This window comes from Artibeus jamaicensis, unplaced genomic scaffold (assembly GCF_021234435.1).
Source record: "Artibeus jamaicensis isolate MK-2021 breed Jamaican fruit bat unplaced genomic scaffold, CSHL_Jam_final contig_233, whole genome shotgun sequence".
NCBI lineage: Eukaryota > Metazoa > Chordata > Mammalia > Chiroptera > Phyllostomidae > Artibeus > Artibeus jamaicensis.
The window spans coordinates 17,078,103-17,101,721 of NW_026521486.1; the positions used below are offsets into that span (position 1 = coordinate 17,078,103).

The 23,619-nt window shown below is 42.5% G+C and overlaps 1 protein-coding gene across 7 annotated transcripts in view; it reads left to right on the forward strand.

Moving 5' to 3' along the window:
* Positions 1–23,619, forward strand: part of ANKS1B (ankyrin repeat and sterile alpha motif domain containing 1B) — an 830,526-nt gene that overhangs the window by 530,314 nt on the left and 276,593 nt on the right. For all 7 annotated transcript variants that reach the window (XM_037160668.2, XM_037160669.2, XM_037160670.2 and 4 more), the window contains one exon: positions 23,240–23,338. In XM_037160668.2, coding sequence (XP_037016563.1) covers positions 23,240–23,338 — 99 coding nt within the window. The remainder of the gene's footprint in view (positions 1–23,239; positions 23,339–23,619) is intronic.

Here is a 23,619-nt window from a genome sequence, read left to right on the forward strand (position 1 = left end):
GAGACACTGGAAACAGTGATACGTGAGTAGAGGGAGCACTCCCACAGTCAGGTCATTTTCCAATTCAGCGCTGCTCAGTAAACATTTTCCAAGCTCTGGCCCTGAGCCAGGTGCTGAGGACATTAGGTGAATAGAGACATGGTCCTTGTCCGGGTCATCTCCTGAGGACGCAGATGCGGAGACAGAGAGCACCTGGACAGGGTGCGGAGGGCAGTGATGGATGGTGGTCTGTGTGGAGGGCCCCCAGACACAGAGGCCAGGCATCTTAATTAAGGTGGAACGTCACCACAGGCCACGTGCAGAAGGCACCGAGTCGGGGCCGGAAAGAAGGGTGATGGGGTGATCGATAAGAGTGAAGCAATGGCCATTTTTATTGGTCTTGTCATGCTCTCCCTCTTGAAATAGTTAAGTCGCAGGAAGCTGCCCCTCAAAAAGTAAAAATTTCATGGCCTACCCGGATAAAATTCAACATCCCTCTTCAACGACAAAAGTCATATTTCTGAAAGAACATTTTGGTGTTTGATATTTCTTGGAAATGCTATTATATTCCCAACCAAAGAACAGAGAAGCTTTCTACTTTATATTAATGTATAAAAATAAAATGAATTTATTTTCTTTGCTTTTAAGCTCAGCCCAGTGGCACAAAAGAAATGAGCATTAAAGGGGTAAGTGAATAAATGACCTAGAATGACGATAAATATTTTAGAACTCCTCATAACATAAATGCCCAATCAGGGCTCCCACTTCTTTCTCTGCAGCAGAAAATGTCAGTGTTCATCCAGGAAGCTCTTGGCATGGTTTCCTGGCTGTCTCTGGTACCAGGCAGGATGTATTTCTATGATAGAGTTTATTCCCAACTGCAGTAGGCTTGTCTGATTTTTTCAGTGGCTATTTTGCACTTTCTAAAAATCTAGATTGTGTAATCCTGAGGTGGTATCACCCCTCAGTAAGAGATACTTGACCAGTACCCCTGCAGGAAGGAGTTCAAATCTGTGCATGAACTCATTCGTTTACTTTTCATTTCTCATCTGTCTCCTGGTATCTAGCCAGATCTCAGCTTTGCTCAGGTTTGCTGCATGGGAAAGCAATGCAGACAACCACTGAGATAAACAGCGGTGATGCGGGTACCTCCCCTGTACCCAACGTGGGCTCTCTTTCTTATATTTATATTTATGGACATAAATCCTGCACGTGACTTCAAGTTGTGCTGCCCTTTGGTTATTTGGGCGTGGGCTAGTGAGTTACATGCTCTGGGCTTCATTTTCGTCACCTTAAAGTAAAGGTAATTGTGCTGTGCAAGAGTGCTGTGCGGGTTAAACAGGATTAGTGAGCATCGGAGTGTTTCACCACTGTGAGAGGCTGTACAGACAGTCACGGTCATGGGAGATGGAGACATCTGTTCACCTACGTGACTTTGTACATTTGTTAACACGAACAACTTCCTGGTCCTGAACGCTGCCTCTGGAACTTCCCAAGTGCGTGACCTTGGTCCTGCCTCCTTGCTTCTTTGTGCCTCAACCTTCCCCTTGTAAGGGGGATAAACGCATAAAGAAACAAATAAAGAGCGAATAGCATTATCATCTGCACCTATTTTGATTCCTAAAAACAACCCTGCAGCGTAGGTAACATTGTGTCTGTTTCATGGAGGAGGAAATTCCAGATGAAGGATCATTTCCTTACAGGGAAAGAATTGGATAAAGAATCCAGGAAAGACAGCTCCCCCAAGTACATGGGTAGGAAACTGTCTGTTGGGCATCTCTGTTCGGTGTCCGTCTCCAAAGCCCATGTGCTTCCCCACCATACTCCGCGGCATCTAACTCGGGGCCTGACGCACAAGGAATTCCATTCATTCATTAACTTGATTTTAATTTCACTGCTGTTATATGTGAAAGGCGAGGTAACCATTAGCTAGCTAAGCCTGTACTAGCAATTACTTTACTTGAACCAATTAGCTTTTATTTTTCTTTTCTCTTTTTTAGAAACAGGTGTCCCAAGAGAACCAGGCAGAGTCTGATGGTTGAAAACTGCAGGGAAAGAAAGCTCTATAGTTATTTTGCTAACCTCTGGGGGTATTAGAGAGACATGGAGTTTTTACCCTCCAGCCACACAGTCTAGTTGAAAACACAGAGACCTGGACCACTGGCTAAAATCCACTGTGATCAGGGCATGGAGGTTTGCCCAGAGAACATTTTCTGTCATAGTGAGTTACCTTCATGAACAGAGGTTACTGTAGTTATTTCAGAATTATCATCCATGATGGTGCAATGGAACGAGTATCAGTGTAGCAGTCAGAGGGGTTATAAATACTGCTCTTGCAATTATTTGTGTTGTTACCAAGATGAGGTCATTTGACTTTACTGAACCTCACAGCTCATCTATAAGGGACTAGACCAATTCTTGATTTCTTTATATTCTTCCTGGGAGGCCTGGGGAAATTTTCAACGAGCAGTAGAGAGAGAGAGCTATCTTTGATCTTAAAGGATGAGTTATGTTTAATATCTCCACAGTTAGAAATATTTTTAAATCATTGTGTGTTTTCATTTCTTCCTCTAGCTTCTATTCTCTAGATATCTGTGTTATTTATATGCTCAGGTCTCCCTGTGCCTTTTTGAGAGTACTTTCTTGCAGGAATTAATCTTTTTAAAGCAGCCTCAAAAACAGGAAGAAACTGAGTCCCACAATGATTGTGGCTAACTTCCAATGGAGTCTTCTGTGTTGGAACTCCCTCCAGTGTTCTGGTCTGCAACCTGGGCCTGGCAACTCCTGGCAGGCTCCATCGTATTTAGTTACGAGCTTCTGCTGAACCCTCTGAGTGTAAAAATAATTAACATTGCCTAAGGCATTTATGTTTTCATTATCCCATACTTTGATCTAATATAATAAAAAGGAATGCCAGGTAGTCTTTCTATAGAGGTATATATCCCCAAAGACACAGTCGTTGTGAAGTTATGGGATGTCAGGTACAGCTAGCTAAACATTTTCATTTGGGCTTCCTTTATAAGCCTGAAGCAGCATGGTCAAGGTTCCTGATTTGTCACCTGGTATTCCAATTGGCTCCTCTGGGCAGGAGTAGGCCAGTTTCTCGTTACTTTTTTGGAGCATCATTACTCAAATAGTTAGGGTGTGACTGGTACCCTTCAAAAAAGAAGAAGGGGTTCCTGAGAAATAGGTGTAAAAGTGGAGTGATGGGCTTACCACCCATCATATTTTCCAATATGTTCATTTATTTTAATATACTGAGTTTATTGTAATTATTTCAGCCATAGCATCCCTCATCATCATGTAGCGAAGGTGGAGGGAGAGCTACCGCCAAAACAGATATCTGGATTATGGTCCTTGCTCTAACAGTGATTAGGAGGATGGCCAGCGCCAAGCCAGCCAGCCTAGCAGCCTTTGCTAGCCAGTAGAATAATGTAACTGAAAGCTCAATGGAAAAATGCTCTGCAGGATACAATTACAATTCTATTATTATCAATGAAATGTTAACAACAAAAGACAACTTTGGAAACTGGCAACAACTTCAAAGGCACTGCTTGCCCAGTCCTACCACACATAGTATTTCTGTTGTTTAATTACATTGCATCAGCACGTGAAAAATATTGTCTATTAAGTTGCAATCCAAAATGTGATTTAGAAGCTTATAGTGTGTTAGGCCACTCAAATGTAGGAGAAGAGACTCCTCTGATTCTTGTCTTAAGCTTCGATTTTAACAGTGGGCTAGTGTCCTCTCAGTCACTTTCGGAGCTGGCCCCTGGAGCACCTCACGGCATCTAAGCGGTGGGACTTCCAATCCAGGCCGTCATAGCTGGGATTTTCTTTGTCAATTGCTCCACGAAGGTGGCTGATCCTGCTAAAGAAAACACAGTAGACTTTGGCTCTGGCAATCCTAGAACAATGGGAAATTTCTGTACCTGGAAGCTAGGGCTGCCAGTAATCACTGATCCCCTTGCAGTGCCTGGTGGGAAAATCACCCCCAGATGATAACATGGAGCATCTGTCCCGAAGCAAAGACCTGAGCCCTTGCAGGGGTACCCAGTAAAGGGTCTGTCAGGGAGTTACACTCCCAAGTCATAGCCTATCTCAGGGATGTGAATCTGTGCACAGCTACGTTCCCAGAAAGCATTTATCTTCTTGTGGACTGTAGGGTAAACGGAGTCACGCAGGCTCCCTCACCCAGACATCTGGGCAAATAAGATAAGCACTATTCCCATAGCCTTGAGACTTGGCACGCATGCGCAGAATCATGCTCTGTAATACAATCCAATGTGGATCGCTCCACCCCAGAGTAAAGGCCTGTCAGGCATCCCTGGAGGAGCTGTGCGCATGCTCCTCTGTCTGCCCAAATCCCCTGTGCATGTGTGTGGCCTCACCAAACAGGGTGAACGCTCACCAAACAGGGACCACTTCCAAAACTGGGTCTCGATCTGAATCAACCTCCTAATCATCAGGTTACCCCCGATTCTTATCTTTCTTAACACTAAGTTCCATGAGAACAAGGTTCGTGCCTGATTTTCTTAATACCTCTGTTTCTGAAGCCTAAAATGGTACCAGGCCGTAGCAAGTAAAATTCAGTCGTTTGCCTAAATTAAAAAAAAAAAAATGCCCCAGATCAGAGGACTTTGCCGTCCATGGCCTTGGATTGTGTGCAGAACACCGCAGCTACACCTCTTGAGGCTTTCTAGAGTGGAATATGACTTTCTGATTTCGTTCTATTTTTGCTGCCAGATTTGTTGTCTGATTCTGAGATGCTTGCTGTTCCTGCCCCACAGAAACTTACAAACCCAAAGTGATAGTGTTTACACCTGAGAAAGTGGGCCCCTGAGCAGATATTTGGGTGCTCTTGGGGAGCAGTGCAGAGAGGTGGCCCTTGAGCTGTCCCAGTGTCTCCAGAATTTCATTTGCATAAAAAGCCCTCAAAAACGTAAGTGCTTCTTCAGTTTCTACTCACTCACTTTAAGAGCACAGTGAATGAGAATCCTTTCCTGCATGGTCTCCCATCACTGTTTTGCACTGGATGAATCTAGAGCTTTGTCTCCAGCTATTTGAATATTCAGATTTCGAAATGTTCAGAGCTACAGATAGGTCCCCGCGCAGCCAGGTTCGTTTAGTGAGTACTTCCTGAGCGAGCAGCACAGTGCCTCTGTGCCAGGAGCTGCGCTCCAAATGGGGATAAAGCAGCCGGCATATTACCAAAGCCCCTCTGCCTGTGCGGGGCAGACAGGGAGATGAGCACCGCGTTTTTCGGACCATAAGACTCACCTAGGTTTTAGAGGAGGAAAATAGGCAAAAAAATGTTTGAAGCAAAAAAATGTGGTGAAATATTTAATAACAACATATTTCACCTGTGTAAATATACTGTAACTTAAGTAACTTATATTTACATGTAAATGTAAATGTAACTTACTGTTCAAAAAATACAGTAAGTTAATAGACAGTGTGCTACTTAGCAAAAGTACTTAACCCAGTGTAGACAAATCAATCAAGAAATCCTGGAGGAAGTGATGAAAAAGAGTAAATGAGGCGAAGCCAGGTACAGATAATAGAGAGAGGCCAGGGAGTGGGAGGGCATATGGCTTTCAGGATGTCCCAAGTGCTATCATTCAATCCAAAGTAACAGGTATTTTTTTTAATCCACTATGTGGCTGACCCACTGCCAAAAACCATGAAAAGTACAAAAGATGCATACTATCACATATGCAGGGTATGTGAGCTTATAGGGTACTCAAAAGTTAAGACCTGAATTAAGACAAGAATGTTTGGTCATTTAGGATAAAGTGTCAACATCAAGCCCAGAGGATAATCCTTGGTAAAGAAGGACAGATATCGACATTGCCTGTGGCTGATTCTAGATAAATGTATTACAGAGTATATAATAAGTTATAGTCATCGCTGTATTTGTCATTTAATGTCTTTTAAAAAGGAAGGTCAACAAATAATTTCCGGGCACTTATTCAACCTTGTTCACCACTTCCCCTCTCAACTAAATCTCTCTCCATCTTTAACCTGTAATGGAGTTGCCCTTGCTAGACTTCGATCATCTTTCACCTAAACTATAACAAACCTCTAGTTATAAGAAAAAAGTCACTGGGATGTAATGTACAGCATTGTGACAACGGTTAATGATAACACATTGCATAGTTGAAGTTTGCTAAGAGAGTAGATCTTAAATGTTTTTGTCACAAGAAAAAAAACTTTTGAAACTATGTATGTTGACTGATATTAACTAGAATTATTGTAGTGATCATTTCGCAACATATACAAATATCAAATCATTGCACTGTACACCTGAAACTAATATAACATTACACGTTATTATACCCCAAGGGAAAAAAAAGAAGCCTTCTCATAAATCTGCCTACTTAGAATCTCATTCTTTTCAAATTGTCTGTCAGTTATCTTTTAAAAACACATATTCAATAATGTTCTCTGCCTAAAACCTGTGCAGGCTCCCAGATTTCTGACACAGTCAAGTGCAATTTCATCAGCATGTCACTCAAGCTGTCTTGCTCTCTGGCTCCAGACCTCATTTCCAGCCCTTTCCTCTCACCCTGCCTTCCAGCCGTGGTCTTTCACAGATTTGCACTTCTTCATACTCTGCCTTCTGCCTCTTAAAGCCCTATTCACACTAAAAGCGATTTCCCAATATTTATTTGTGTTTACGTAGGGGTGTTACATACATGTCAGAATCCCCTACTGGATTTTGCATCCTTCAGAAACAGAAACTGTGTTTTGTTTTGTTTTGTTCTGGTATACCCCTAATTGCTAACAAGTAAGTGTACAATAAGTATTGAATTTAATTGCTTTAGAGAACAATAATATATATCTGCATATGAATATCTGTCTGTCTTTCTGTCCTTTTCATGTATCCTCCTGGAACTTATAATCCACTAATTATAGTAGGTAGCTATTATTTACAATGCATTGTCACTGCTAAAACAGATTTTTAAAAATGTACCTGCCCTTAAGGGATCTGATAGTTTAGTAGGGGAATGATCTAAGAGTGAGCCAAAGAGAGAAAGAAGATGACAAGAAGACAAGATTTCTTAAAAAGGCACCAGGGCAGTTGGTTGGTCCGTTGAATCCCTTTTTTGTTCTACAAATATTTCAAATAGCTTATAAAATAACATAAAAGACATCGAATAACTTAAACGTATATGTAAACTGAACACAAAACAGAGGTAAGGGGTATCGCTTGAGATGGACCTTGAAAGATCAACTGCATTTCGAATATCGGAAGAAAAAACACTGAGATGAAGGTGAGGACCTAAGACAGCGAGGCAGAAAGCAGAGATGTGGGAGGGGTTCATAACGGACAACTTCGAAGCCCCCAGAACAAGAGGGGATCTTATAAGACGGAGGGATTGAAAGATAACATTAGAGACTTGGAGAACTGCTGTCGGGAAATGTCTATAGGCGTCCCCAAAAAGGAATTGTCCTAAAGGGCAGTCTATTTGTAGTTTAGAAACAGGATTCTGGAGAACTCACTCAGCATGGCCACCTGATGTTTGGCAGCTCTGCGTTGGGAACAGGGACAGTCTGAGGAGTGGACGCGGGCGGCGACGGCAGAGGGAGGACCCCCGAGTACAGGGTCCGCATCCTCAGCTGTCCTCACATTTTCCTCCAGGTGGAGCTCAAGGAGCCTGCCCTCCCTGCCTGCAGCAGTTCCCTTCCCTCCTGCGTTGCAGGCTTTCCTTCTTTTTTTTTTTTTAAAAAAAAATATTAAATTTTTTTTAGTTACTTTTCAAGTACATTTTTTTTTATCTATTTCTCCCATCCCACCCCACCACCCCCCGCCCGGTCTCCCCCCCTCCCTCCCATTCCCCCCCCCCAGTCCTCATCTCTGTGTCTTTCATACTTGTTCCTCAAAATCCCTCCCCCTTTTTCCCCTTAAGTTCCCTTCCCTCTCCCCTCTGGTCGCTGCCCACTTGTTCTCTATGTCCCTTTCTTGTGCCTGTAAATTTGTGTGTCTCCTGTTGTAAAGAGAAAAAAAGGAAGAAGGAAATAAAGCAACTCTCTCTCGATCCTGTTTCTTCTCCAAATGTTCTCCTCTCTCACCCTAACTTCTCCAAAAGTCATCTGTATTCACTGTCCCCACTCCTTCCACCCCACAGCCCACTTCGATCTGGCCTTTGTTCCCCCAGTTTTCCTAAAAACCCTCCCTGTGGTCCTCTGAGCTGCTCTATATTACCAAATCAAAGGACCTTTTCCACTTTTTTTAGGATCTCGCTGCCATACTTAACAGCTGGTTCCTGTCCTCATTTGGGAACTCTTTGCCCTCTTGGCTTCTGTGATAACACACTCACCTCTTTTCCTCATTATCTTCCTCTTTTCCTGCCCTTTCTCACAGTCTCCCCTGTAGGTGCTTCCGTCCATCTCACACTCACAGCTACCACCACCTAGATTCTGATCGTCCCCAAATTGACGACCGCAGCCTCCTCCACCAGCTGCCATCTCCACCTGCCATTTCCATAGGCCCCCAACCACATCCCCAACAGATCGCACCGTTCTTCCCCACTGCACTCCAGAATCGCCACCTCCCCCGGAGGTCTGTTTCTCCCCTGACCCCTGCACCCTCGCTCCCCCAAACAGGAGACCTAGCAGTCATCCTTGCTCCGCCCTTCCGCTGCCTCCTACCTACATGCCGTAGTAAGTCCAGTCAGTTTTAACTCTTTAGTATTTCTTTAAAACAGAACCACCCTTGCTACTAACTGCCCTAATTTAGTCCATCATTTTTGTCTCTTGTATTAATTGTTCTAAGAGCATCTTAAACCGGCCCCTCACTTCTGACCTCCAGTGTTATCCCTTCAAATCCACACTTCTCCCTTTCAGGCACAGAACCGCTCTTTGACCTGCTGTTCAGAGCTACAGGATGAAGCCCATTAGGAATGCAGCAATACGAGTTTTACAAGGCTCACTACTTCGTGTTTCCCTCTCGTTTCTCCAGCTGAATCAACAGGGCCCTGCTTGCTGCTTTGCACTCTCCCCACACTGTGCCTGGTCTCATTACCTCTGGGCTGTAACCAAGCCACACGATGCCCTGTCCTCCCGGCCTCTACCATGTTCCATGTCCCGGCTCACCACTTGGTGTGTGTCAGACATGTCGCCCTCCCCCAAATGCCTTTCCTGATCCATGACTATGTACTTCAGGAATCCTTTCTCTGTGCAACCATAACTGCACTTCCTGTCATAAAAAAAAATGATGCTCTACTTATGTGTCTCCTTCCTTCCTGCCTCCACCCTCCTTGACTTCAAGCTCCTTTAAGAGAGACAATGTCTTAAGCACTTTTAAATTCTTAATGTTTCACAAAATGTGCGCAGTGTGGTAAGTTGTAAAATGACACTACAAGTGAATGAGAGAATAAGTGACTGACTGGCTAAATGAATAGCCCCAGAAGACCAAGCAAGTTACGATATTTCTCATTATTCTCATAGCTTTAAGCCCACCCACAGGCTTACAAATGGAAAATTATGTCTAGTTGTTGTCTAGCGAAGCATTGCCCTTGTTAGGGTTAAATGGTGTTCAGAGTTTCCAAAGACAGGGCCTTTATTTCTCCTTTTCTACTCTCTCAGGGAGATACAGATAGAATCAGAGATAACTGGATAGAGCATGAGCTATTATTCGTGCTTCCTCACTGAGCTTACAGACCTGATGCAGGTGTACCTGTGGAGTGAGGCAGGTACCAGATGACTCGACAAAGCTCACATGCTGGGAGCATCCCCAGCTACATAATTTGTGGCACTCAGTTTAAAATGGAAATGTAGGGCCCTTTATTCAAGAAGCAGGGGTAAATGTACCACCAAAATTACATATAAAGCTTTTTTCTTTCTTCCTCAGTCTCTCTCTGGATTTGCCATGCTGTTTTTTATTTTACCGTTTAATGTTCTGAGTTAAAAGAAAGTGAAAACTTAATGTTATTAGCATAAATGTTACCATTTCTAATATTGTACAATGTCAAATTTAAATGCAAACGTGAGAACATCTAACTCACATGCAGAATCAGCAAATTTGCACGATTCCTTTTTCATGACATCCGAATGATGCCTTGAGCATCGTTGAGCAAAAGAGACAAAGGTAAGCCAAACTCAAGAAGGCTAAAGGTTAGAGGGAGGGAGGGAGAAGGCCCCCAGGTGCAGCACCAGCCAAGGGAGCCAGGCCCAGATACTTGCTGGGGGAGGCAAACCCTCACAGATGTCTGGGACCCCGCCTCCTAATGCAGACACAGGTGCCTCAGGGCAGACCCTGACTCAGGCTGACTCAGGCTGAGCTCCGCCTCCCACCAGCACCTGACCAATGAGCAGCCCCTCAGCCTGAGCAGGGTCTGGGGAAGTCAAGCCTTTCTCAGGGGCCTGTCATTCCAATCCACGGGAGACAGGGGACCTCCGAGGATTTTTAAATGTCTCTGTCTGTTTCAGAATATGTTTGGTACCCAGACTGAAGGTAGACTTGAGCCCTCCACCCAGGAGGTGTTCCAGAGACCTGCCAGCATTGGGGACAGGGGGTAGACAGGGAATACCACTCCTCACCCCGGGATGCAATCAAGTGTGAATGCCCGATTCCGACCCACCCTGTGTCAGTCCCTGGACCCATACTGGGAGCGGGGAGAGGAGCAGCAGCAGTTTGGAGACTCGGGGAAGTCCAAGCAGCACTCAGGGACCAGAAGCAGTGATGGGGTTTTCAGGGGAACCCATCCCAGGAAGAGGTGAGAAACCCCTCTAGACCACATAGTGCGGTGTCCAAACAGTCTTCACATACAGAATACAAATTCAAAGGAAAAAGTGCGAAGAATTTCAAGGCAGTAACCACAGAGTATTATCCCCCATACGTTAAACCCCTTCTAAGCCTGGGGCCCTATGGGATGCCCAAGGAAGCATCTTGCCCATGGCCACAAACCTAAGGAAGTGGCAGTGCTAGGAATAAAACCTAAGTTTGTTTTCCACCACACATGCTGCCTCTTTCAGAATAGACTGTTTCTGGCAAAAACAACATAAAACTAGATTTATAGCTCTATGTACTTAACAGTGGGGAAAAAGTAGTTCCTAGCAGGCATGCTTTATTTTTAGCAATTTTCCCTTATAGTTTATAAAGCAATTTCATAAGCATTGTGCACCACATCCCTAAAGGGAGGCGTTACCCACAGTTTACAGATGAAGATAGGAAGCTTAGCTGTCCAGAGTCAGTCTGCGACTGAAGAGCAAGACTGTAATGAGAACCCGGGAGCCCCAAATTCCATGTTCTTTTTCATAATCTCCAAGCCCTTAGTAGAGATTGTGGGGAAGGGGTGAGTGCAGACCACCCCGGACTAGCAGGGAGAGACTGCATCCACCTGCATCCAATCCGAGTGGAAGACAAGGTGTCCAGACACCACAAGACGTGGCGATACCTGATCCTTTGCTCTCATTATCCTCTTCATTGTCACTACACCAGCTCTACCACTTACTTTGTGATCTCTGTCAAGTTCCTAGGTGACAATAAGCTTCAGTTTTCTCATATATAAAATGGGGGTATTAATAGTAATATTTATTTCATAGAATTTTTCTGAGGATTAAAGTGGTGTCTGGCCCACAGTCAATACTCAGTGGATATTAAAAGCTGCTATTATTATTGTCATTATTATGAATTCAGTTGGTGCAGTTGGCTGAACCCATGTCATTGTCCTCTGTCATCATTATTGGAATGTGTCTCTGAGCACTCGTTTAAAGAAAATCCTCCAAACAAGAAGAATTAGTCTTCAGACAATATAAGTACATGAGTAGATTTAGTTTCTGCTCAAGAACAGGTGTTATGTTAGAGGCAACATCTGGGCCAACTTCATCATTGTTTAGTTGAGAAAATTAAGACCAAGAAAGTTAAATGACTTTCCCAAGTTTACACAATTAGTTAGTGATAAGCCCGGACTCCTAATTCAGTGCTTATTTCAGATGAATGCTGCTTCTGTAAGAGAAGACATAACTTCATTACTATTGTTCCTTTGGAATGTACTTCTACATTTTCATAACACAGCATTGATTATGATAATTGTATATTTGTCTTATGTACTTCATTGTAATTGATCTTGATGGTCATTATGATGGCTCTTATACCATAAATAATGATTTAAATTCATTTGTGCTTCTTGTATATATAAATTGAAGGCTATTCAAGTATTATTTTCACAGTAAGATCTATTTTTCCCTGCCGGATAGGAAATATTTTTGAGCCATATGGGATCCTAATTCTCTAAATGCTTTTAGACTATCAGATGTCTCAACTGACAGTCCTGGATGAAACTCAAATCATGAGAATTTGCAACACTGAAAAGAAATTAAGAACATTTTGGTGTTATCATGTACCAGAAATTCCATCTTTATATTTCCTTCAATTAAAGAAAATTTTTGACATCCTAAATATTAGAATTGTCAGCTCAAACTTTTTAAGCCATTTCATACAAACTTACTTAGTTTTCTTTAGACTGTGTTTTTATAAAGCTGTGCTTCATGTTTTTATTTATGCATTCTTTTTTCAAGTTTTTATTTTAGTTAAAATTTAGCAAACAAGTGATGGGGAAGATACAGAAATACTTAAGGCATGGTCATTTCTCCCAAAAGTTAGCTATCCAATGAAGAACACAGGACATGTAACACCAAATAGAAAGAAATAAGAGACTCTGTGGCCTATTTAACAACAGCTTTAACCTAGACAAGATGTGTTCATCTTTGATAATGCTCAACTTAGTGTGAAGGGCTTTATGAGGTACCAGTTGAATATTTCAGAAGTAAAACCCAAGAACTTCTCTCTTTAATTAGAAAAACTTGGCAAGGAGATATTGCCAAACTCACTAGGAGAAAAGCTGTCTCCCTTCTCTCCACTCTCTCTGTTCTGGTCAGCTAGTATTATTTAGTGAAAAAAAAATATTGGGAGAAAATGAGGCAAGAGTATTCTTCATGGTATAGATGCTAAACAATGGAAAGGGGTATTTATGTGCCTTGCACCAATTTGCCCTTTATATTCAACCCCGGGCCAAATGGTGGAGCCAGACAGCTCCACAAAGCTCAAGGGACTCTTTTTGTTGTGATTTTGCTCTGCTTTCAGTTTAACCCCATGGTTGGCATAGCCTCCTGCCTGTCTAACCCACAGCGACCATCTCCTCACACTTAATTCCAATGTTGTTGTATGTCCTAGTCCATTTGTGCTGCTATTACAAAAAGCCTTAGGCAGGCTCATAGACAACGGAAGTTTCTCACAGTTCTGGAGGCTGGAAGTCCCAGATCAAGGCACTGGCAGATGAGGCAGATTGACAGCCCACTCCTGGAAGAGGCAGTTTTATGGATTGACACCTCCCCCTCCTAATTTCTATTCTTTCTAATATCCCTTCTCTGTTCTTTGTGGTCATCATGCTCAGGTGTGTCTAAGGTAAATTTTAAATACCCTGCTGCTTCCATTAGGACTCAACTGCATGCCATAGTAACATCACTGACATTTTCAGTGACAGATCAACAGTGGTCAGAGCAGCTTGGGTGCAACAGATGGAGCTTTAAACGGCCTTTCTCACAGTCAGTGCTGGGCCTCTTACAGATATCCAGTGGGGGCATTTGTTTTTGGTGACCACGGTCTGTGAACCCATCTCTGATACTTTGTATAAACCATTGCCCCCCCTCAACCTGGGGGAAGTCCACAGACACTTTCATATGGACACTGGAGGGTATCAGGTGAATTTCTCCCTTTTAATCAGAAAAGCAAGAGCTTTTCTAGAAGTTTCCCAGTGGGCAAATACTGCCACATGTCCAACCACAGCTTCGAGGCAGACTGAGAACTTTCAGCCCGTCCAGCTTCCATAGCAGGAGGCAGCTGAGGAGAAGGCCAGCAGGGTCTGCCACATCCTAGAAAGAAAATTGCTGCATCCATGGAGTGTGAACGTTTACATTTTAATAGCAGTTACTCAATCTCCATCTACAGTCGTATCAGTTTATACCCTATATCAAAGACCATTCTGACTTTCAGCTTTGCCGTCTGGCTTTTCTTCTTAATTCAAGTGAAAAATTATATTTAGTTCAGGAACTTGATTCCCCGTTCCCATGGCTCTCAACGAGTCATCTTTCATCACGTTCCCCTCAGATTTAGGTGTTTCTGAGCTATCACTTCAATCTGGGTTGTTGCGCTTAACTTCCATATTGCCTAGTTCCTGCATCCGTTCTTCACACCACAGCCAGGTAGAAGTGTGAGCCAGCTTACGTCCTCCCGTGCTTCCCGCTGCACTTAGACTAATGTCAAAGTCCTTATGGGGTCCTCAAGGCCCTGCGTCACCTACTGTCCTGTTTCCCTCTCAGTCACCAAAACCAAGTCTCACGAGCCTTCTGTCTGTTTCTAGAATAGGCCTGGCTCTTTGCTCACGTCATTGCTTGTGCACCTGCTGTTTCCTCCGCCCTCCATGCTCTTCCGATGGCTCTGATCCTGGTTGGGCTGCTTCTTCCGATTTCTCACAACTCAGCTTACATGTCACTTTCCCAGAGGGGCCTTCCAGACTGGTCTTTCTAACATAGTCTCGCTACAAAGGAAACCTGGTAATTTTTTAAACCACATCACTGTATTAATTTCCTGTAGAGTGCTTTTTACTAGCTGTATAATCTCGGGCAGATTATTAGGTCCTCTGGGTCTTCAATTCTTCATTTGTAAATAAGGGTGATAATTGTACCAACCTTGAGAGTTGTTTTGAGCAGTAAACAAGGTAAAGTGCTTAATACGGCTTGGCATGTATAAAACATTGCTAAATGATAATTACCTGTGTTATTTTCTATTTGGTTATTTTCCTGTTTTCTCCACTAGACTACAGACTTTAAAAGGAGAGGGGCCTTTACTATTACTGTTCTCAGTGTGCCCCCAGACCTAGCCCAGTGCCTGGTACATAGTAAATGCTCATAAAATATTAACTGAACAAGTATATGTTGAATAAGTGAAAGAGTGGCAGCTCATTTTCAGCATTTAGTGGCCTCTTCTCAAAGGCTTTCAGATTAAGTGCATACACACACACACACACACACACACACACCCCACGATTCCAGATAAATTTCAACTTCTGTATTGTGTCTGGCAATACTTCCTCCCTCACTACCAACTCCATCCTTAATAAACAACATTTTCTCTCTCTCCTGCCTTTCTCATCCTCTCTGCTCCTCTCCCGTTACGTTTATATGGCCATGTCTGAATCTGTCAGGCTACCTCATTGCCCTTAAATCTCAGGGAGCCTGTTCCTGGAGGACAACCATCTCCTGGAGGCACTAATGAGCCGCCTTTATGCTGGTCTGCCAGTTCCCAGGGGTCTGCCCTGTGTGCCGTCACTGACACAGGCTCCTTCAGCCTCAATGGCCTCCCGGGGACTGCAACCGATTCTCTTTTCTCTGGACATCACAGCCCATTAAGTTAGAGACACACATGTCCTTAATTTGTTTCCAGAGATACTCTGCCTTATTAACTCATTTTCACAAGTCCTCCATCTTAAATCTGTGCTTGGAAAGACACTGAAACATGGTCCTGACTGTGAGGACCCCACGTTCCCAGGGGGTCATGCAGACGGTTTGACAGGGTTCTACAGAAGAGCTGAGACGTGCCCACTCCACACTGTGCCATTATCTCCCACCTCCCTCCCCAGTCCCAGCTCAGAACAGGGCAGGTTACTTGGTACTTTAGCCATAAATGTCCTGGGTCACTTATCTTAATGGTCTTGGCTCTGGATGACATTAAGGTGGTTGGAAGAACTAACCACTTAATTCTTCAGAAGGTGATTCATTTGAAATGAAATGTGTTGGAGAAATGGTGGCAGTCACTCTCAGGGGTCGGTGCATCAACAGCTGTCAGGCTGTGTGTGTGAAAATTGGGCAATGGGAGTTACTTCTGGGCACTGCTGCACATCTACTGAGTCCGTCCTGCACCTTCGTTCCCTTTCTGCAACACAGGAAGGATGAGCATTGGTGTCAGACAGAAGCAAACACCAGTCCCAGGTCCATCACATACTAACTGTGTGCACGTGGCTAAGTTGTTCTACAGCTCTAGACTCAGTTTCCTTGTCTACAACATGAAGATGCCATTACTTATCTTACAAGATCATTGTATGATTTATAAGTGAGATGGACAAAGTATCCGCTACTCAGTAAAGGTTCACGGCTGGTAGTTAATCATTTCAGGCTCTCTTTCCTGCTTTATCACCTGTGCTGTGTTGGTCATGCCCAGGGGAAGTTCCTCTTGCTTCTCCAAAGAGGAGCCCTTCCTTTTGGAGATCAGTGTCGCCGGCGACAGGTCATTTGCAGGAGGAGCCTGTTGTAAATGCAAAGGTGCCTTATTCCTCTTCTCTTAATGTCAGGGTGTGGCACAGACATGGACAACAGTATGGTGACAGGCAGAGAGAGAGGTGTGGGGGAGGTAGAAATGGACAAGGCAGGGACAAGTGGGATGGAAAGAAACTTTACTTTGGGTGATCAGCATACAATACAGTGTGCAGCTGATGCTTTACTGAGTTGTACACTTGAACACTATGTTTTTATAAACCAGTATCCCGCTCAATAAATTCAACTTAAAAAAATCAAGGTGTTCAAACTAACCTAATTGCTGCTCAGTTTTCTCTTGTGAGACACTGAGAAATGTTCAGCATATTAGATGCAAGAACAAAATCGGATGCCCGCCAAGATTTGGGGCGGCCGACCCAAGGAAAATTCCTGTACAATACTTCACAGCTTGTGGTTGGGAAAAAACCCAGGAGAGCTGCTCACTGTTTTTCTTTCGTCTCCACTTTTGGCAAATCATTCTAATAGCTCTCCTGGCACACCCAATCTGAAGCACAGTGGGAGCTCACAGAGTGGGACTGCGGTGTCCCCCAATCCCCTCTTCACCCCCTGCTCAGACTAAGCTGCTGGGGAGACCATTTAAGGCATTTATTTAATATCCACCCCACCCCTTCTGGGGGTGGTGTAACCCAACCTGGACATCAGGCTTCAAAAGAGAGGAGAGTTAAAGCTCCGTGGTTAGTGAGGAATCGTTTAGACTAGGAAGGCCCCCAGGTTCCTGCCAACCCTGATTCTGGGACTCAGTGAGCAGAAAAGACTGGAGCAGAGGAGGGAAGAATAGACCCGACAGCTGTCCAAATTCTCTTCGATGTAAAGGGAGTCATTGTTGCTTAACACTGTGAAATCAGACATAAAGGAAGTTGGAACACCGGCTTTCAAATGTGATTTTCATATGGCTCTAAAGTGAGATATAAATGATTCAGATCCAGCCACATTTTTTTACTGAAACCTTCCACTCCTACTCCAATTTCCCTGGAGGCTGTATCAGGTAAGAGTTACGAGAAAGACTCTATTCAGCTATGGGAGCAAGTCCTTTAACTACCTACCTCATAGAGGTATTGAGAGAATTTAAAAAGCTGATGGTTGTGATATACTGGGAACAGTGTCTGGCAGAGGATGAGAAGTCAGTACGTATGCACTTTATGCTACCTTATACCAGCCACTCTAAGTGCGAAAACTGAAAGAAGGCAGTAGGTGTTGATGAGCTTTTTACTTTCATGTGTACGTATCTAGAGAAAAATAAGAGCATAAAAATAAGTTTTGTTCACATCAGCTTTTCTTCTCATCGGGCTTGTTGGTTAACATTCTTAAAAATAAACAGACAGGCTTCCTCTCTTGTAGCTGTGAAACTTTTGACCAAGACGGTACAAATTACTCTGTAAATGACTTTACGGTCTTTTATAAGTTTAGATAATCCTAAAATCCACAGGAATACATGTCTGAAAGGAATCATAGTTGTAATTTATGATATCACCAAGCCTCATTCAACAAATGAATACTTCAACAAATAAATACCTGATTACTTAAATGTGCCCCCTTAGCTCTAATAGAAGCTAAGAGATAGCATTGTTACTTCAAGAATATTATATATGCAACATTTCTCTGCTATCCAAAAATAGAGTGTACCTGTGGAAACTTTTTTAAGTGGAAGTGATATAAAGCAGAGAAGCAACTATCATTAATTTATATGGGAAAATGTCTGAGCATCTCCAGACCCCAAGTCCAGCACAGGTATAATGCCTTCCTTTTGTTCACCATCATTGAAATGCTTAATTATGTTCAGTTCTACATTAAGTGTAACACCCTTACGAGCTCTCTTATACCTCAGAACATGTCTTGCTAAGGGATAGGCAGATACTTGAATGAAGCCCAGATGCCCCCAGAGTTCAAAGCCGTGGCAGGCTGACGCTGAGACGCTGGGTGTGGTTCCGGGGAAGGAGCTTGGTGGGGGCTCTCTGGCTACTCGGGTGCAGCTGCCTCTCTAATGGTTCCCTACAAAACAAACAGCACTATTTTTGCTTTTTGCTCTTTTTCTTGTAATCAAAACTACGTTTCGGATTTCTTTTGGTTAGCAAACAGAGGTACTAATGTAGGTCTTTCATAAAAGCCCGTGGTGTAATGTGAATTTTTGAAAAGCCAGGGCATACTTATAGTTTTATACCACCCTGTCATTTAGACTGTAAAAATTATATTAAAATATACCAGAATGTGTTTTTCCATGTGCGAGCTTGCAAGATCTTAGTGTTGTTTTATTATACAAACATTCTGCCTTAAATATTTAAATACTTAAGGTCACACAAACTGGGGAGAAGAATCTAACTTAGTTCACTATAGAGCAAAAGAAATTTTTTCCAATAATAGCATCCTCTTGATAGTTTTTCAGTCTTGGACCAAAAAAGAGACTAAATGACATCCAGCTCAAGCTTATATTAAGAAGAAAATAGTTCTCTATGATCCTTCAATATGTTTTGCTAGCATTTGATATAATATGCAATGTGAAGGGAAGGTTTCTAAATGAATATGATACATATGGTACTAAGGTGGCTAAAAATAAGAGAAGTTTTAGAGCTGGAGTTCTAGGAGACAGAAGCAGTCAGCTCTGATATTGTTGAAAGAAGATTTCAATAATAGCTGTCCTATTTCAAATGTATTGTTGAGTGCAAAATACTGCTTTTTATTCCATTTGGTCATCTTATTAGTTTGTCATGGCTGAAAAAAACATAGTATCTAAATCACTCTCCACATGGTCAGAGAAACTTCAGCTTCTAGCTCTCAGTACACCAATATTTGATTGTTTTTCTTTACTCCATAATTTAAGAAAGCAATAAAGACCCCCTAGATTAGATATTTCTTGTCAGTATAGGAACATCTGTTCTAAAAACACTGCCTTGGGCCTTTGACCCTTCTAGTAAGTCATTAACTTAACAACTTCATCTACTGATAAATATTCCCTAAACATGCTGTGCCACATGCCTGGTACCATGCTAAAAAAAATAAAAAGTAATTTTTCAATTTGATTTGTCATTTTGGTAGCGTAGATTTCTAACCCCATAATAAAGGAACACTAATGAAAGTAGAACTACTTGCTAGTTTGTTTTAATGGCTGAAAGATTAGGAGAGAATTTGCTGAAGACCATAAATTTAATGTTCATGAACTCTGACTAAGACACACATCAGTTGTATCCTGAGACTGATGCATGAGTGTTTCTGAGTCCCTGTGTTTGAGTCCCTGTTACCCGACCACTGTTGCCACTCTGTGTGATTCAGCCAGCTTCAATGCCTTCAGGTGCAGAGAAGCACTGTGGGAAAGAACTTGCTACACTGAGGGAAAGGTCCTGTATTTGTGCTGTCTAGTATGGTAGCCAGCAGCCACATGCAGCCAATGAGCCCTTGAAATGTGAATGGAAAGATTCAGCTACATATGGCACTTGAGAGGCCATTGTTAACCCTGGGCAGAGACATTCTATGGATTAATGGAGGTAAATGCTTATGGTGGTGGGCTAAGGGGCCTTTGGGAGATGAGGAAGTAGAGACAGCGCATGTGCTATAAAGCGGAGGTACAGTGCAGCAGGGTAGGTGGTTAAGCGGAAGATGGGCAGATCAGAGCTCTACTCCCAAACCCATTGATCTGGCAGCCATGTGAAAAATGAATGGAGGAGGGAGAAAGCTAGAGCTTATGTTCAGTTTTATTTTGTTGTTCAATTACAGTTGTCCCAATTCCCCCCCTTGATGTTCAGTTTTATCAAGAAAAAAAATGAGTTAAGCTGAGATTGTCTAACATTTAGTGAAGGCAAGTGATAATGTGAGAATAAATTTCCCCTCCCTCGGAAAAAACGGAAATGTTTATTGTCCCTGATGGTGTGACTGTTACCCAAGAACAAACAAAATGGTTAGCTGTAAGACTTGAAACATTTAATTTTTTTTCTCTGGAAAGCTGTGAGAATCCATGACATTATAAAAATAAAGTATTCTCTCATTGCCTAATAAAAAATTTTGTAAGTTCCTCATACTGAGATGAATTTGTCAAAATAAATGTATTCTTGCACTTCTCTATAATTACTTCTTGAAGCTAACTTTAGGTTACAAGTTTTAAAACAATAAAATGTAACTTCAAATTATACAACCTATTCTTATATCCAATGATACTCATCAAAAGTTGGACGTTACTGAAATCATGGCATTTAGAACTGGAAGGATGTTCACTAAGGTGCTTCATTTTATGGGCAGAACAAGAGGCTCACAAGCAATAAATGACTTAAAGTTTACGCAGACAAGACTCAGATCCGCATCTTCAGATTCCAAGCCTGGTGCTGTTTTGAACAAAAGACTGGCTAGGTGATGGACCAGGATATTTTTGGTAACCCTAGGTATTAAAATAAGAGCAAAAATAGAAAATTTGTAACATGTCTCATCGGGGCAGTGAATCATTTTCTTTACATTTCTACAATTAGTACCATCTCCCCCAGGCACGTTCTTACCATTTGCATTTTGCTCCCATCATTTTCACTCATTTTCCAAAAATGCTTGGTAATTATTCTGTGTGCTAAGAAATTTGACCCAAGGAGAAGTCTAACTTCCCCTCAGTTCTTCTGAAAGATTCCTCTCTTACTGAAGATAAAGAAGATGGTATATTGGTAGGTAAGAGACAGAAAAGTGGTCTTTAAATTCTCAATTCTTCCAATCGTTTCAGTATTCAAACCCTGAAATCAAGTTTTCGGGATTACCTCTAGGTAGTAGCTAGTTCAGACTATAGGATCCTGGTGTGCCTTGCATCTGTACAAAGAAACCAGGTTCTATATTTTCTGAGCTGAACTTGAAGGCTGGTGATATAGTCCATGGAAAACCTGGTCATTTTCTAAAACATAAAGGCGCCAAAGGGTTTTTGTTACTATTTTTTTGTTTTAAGAGCTGGGTAACTCCTTTTGGAAAATCCCTCAAAGCGTAAAAGTCAAATGTGAGTTGTTCCATATATCCCGCTTATGGCACAGTAGTCCATTTCTGAAAATAATAACGCCATTTCAAAATGAAGTCATTTGTATTCTGAGCCATGCTCTGCTGTGTGCACTGAGTAATTTCTTGAGAGCAGTGTTTCCTATGGCGTATTGCCAAGACTGGTTTTATTTGTTTTTCATTAGGCTTTTCATTATCAAGCTGCTATGTACCTGGATCTCTCGGCCTCCTCCAGGAACTCCGGGGTCGCTTAAGCATAGGAATGACACTAGGAGTAGGTAGATGTCCATGTTAAATCCCTGGCTATGGCACAATTCTAATGGCCTCCATTTTTCTAAGACCAGTCATTGATCCATTTATAATGTAGCCTAACATTACATTGTTTACATCCATCTATTCTGTCCCTGTCCAGGGAAAGATGTTAGCCTCATTTTGCAGCACACAAGACTGGCCCTCTCTCCTTTATCAGCTCAAGAAAAGCCACCGTGAACCACCCTCTTGCCCAAGCCTGGAAGCAACATGCATTCTGCTCATCTCCGTCATTCCACATATTCAACAAGTCATGCCTCTTGCTAGTGTTCAAGTCCGCTTACTTCTTTCTGTCTCCCATGATCACTACCTCAGTCTAGTCCCACATCCTCTAAAACAACTGCAGTGGCCTCCTAATGGTCTCCCAGCCCCCTGGGTTGGCCTGTCCAACTCATTTTCTTCTGCTGTAAATGTTCATAAGTACCCACCTCCACAAATTCTTTAATTTCTATTTGTGTTTTTGTGTTACACATTAAGACAAAAGAGTTTGATTTGTCAAAAAAAAATAGTGATCTGAATTTTTGAACTTTTCTGTAGACGCCTCAATTTAAAGAGAAACTAGCTTACAAACCCCAAAAGACAAAAAATAAGCATTCTATAAAATTTTATACATTAATCAGAAGTGTAAAAAAAGTCAGTGACATCAGAGAATTTCAGGACTGGCTTGTCCTTGCAGACTGTGTAGCTCAACTTCATCATTTTATAGGTAAGCAAATCGAGGCCCAGCCACAGAAACCAAAGTGATCTTTCTAAATTTGGGATCTCATGATGCAATTCCTTAAAATCTGTCCATGGATCCCCACCTGGGCAGGATGAGGGCTGCATTCCTCCGCATGCCATGCAGTGTCTGTATGTCCGGCCTTGACTGACCTTTCCACTATGACCTTTTGCTCCTCTCTTCAACTTATCCCAGAACTTGATGCTTCCAAGGACACTCTGTTCTTTCTTAGCCATAGGACCATAATCTCTCCCCTGTCTTTTCTCTTTGGAATGCCAAGTCCTCACCATCCTTCAGATACCTGATTAGACATCATCTCCTCTGAATCATTCCCCTGATCCCTCCAGGCTCTCCAGTATGTGTCACTGTCATAGCACATTTATTCCAACTGCCTTCGAACAGGCTGTTTCCATCACTGCACTAGGAATAAAGACAGCTGTGGGCAGGGGCCTGCGTCTTATTCACTGTTCTATTCCCACGTCTTGACCAGGTGTCTGGTATTCAATATTTTAAGATTAGTTCGCACTTTAACTTGCCTTGTATATGCAATTTTTCCATCTGCTCACAGTATCTATTTTTCTGGGGGGGGGGGGACAAAACTGATTCATTCCCATCAATGTATAGGTCGCTGATAGTTCTAAATGGCAACACTTCCTAGAAGAATTTACATTTTTAAAGGGACAGAGTTTTAAATCTTTGGAATGAATCCCTTGTGCAGAAAATCCAATCGGAAATAGTAAGCCAGGAGAGTCTTGGTGAGGGAAAGAAAGTTTTCCCAGAGCTTTCAACATGGGGGACCTCCTCTAACCTCACCCTCACAGAAAAATGACTTCATGTTTGTCTATAAAACTCATGTCACATGTTAGCTATTTGTCTCTGTATTAAATAAATCATTATTTGCCATAATAAAAGTTCTCGATTTAACCTATAACATTTCTGGCTTTGTTTCAGGGAAGCAATGTTATGGAAGATCAGGATTTATTGGAAATTGGAATCCTTAATTCTGGGCATAGACAAAGAATTCTACAGGCAATCCAGCTTCTTCCAAAGGTGAGCAACACTTTGGTGCCCTCACCCTAAGTACATCACTGTGATTGAAGTCCAGATATACAAGGGGTGTTGGTATTTAGGACAACCTGTCTATAGATTGATGCTACCCCCAAAGCATGTCTTCTTAGGTTCAAGTACACAGCATCACAAGACTGCTATGGGGTATACTCAGCTTTAGATTTTACCTATGAAGATGCAATACAGGAAGCTCCACTAGCCAGCAGGGCAACTACAGAGTCTCTCTTCAATGGGATTCTTATTCAGTACAAACACTGGTCCAG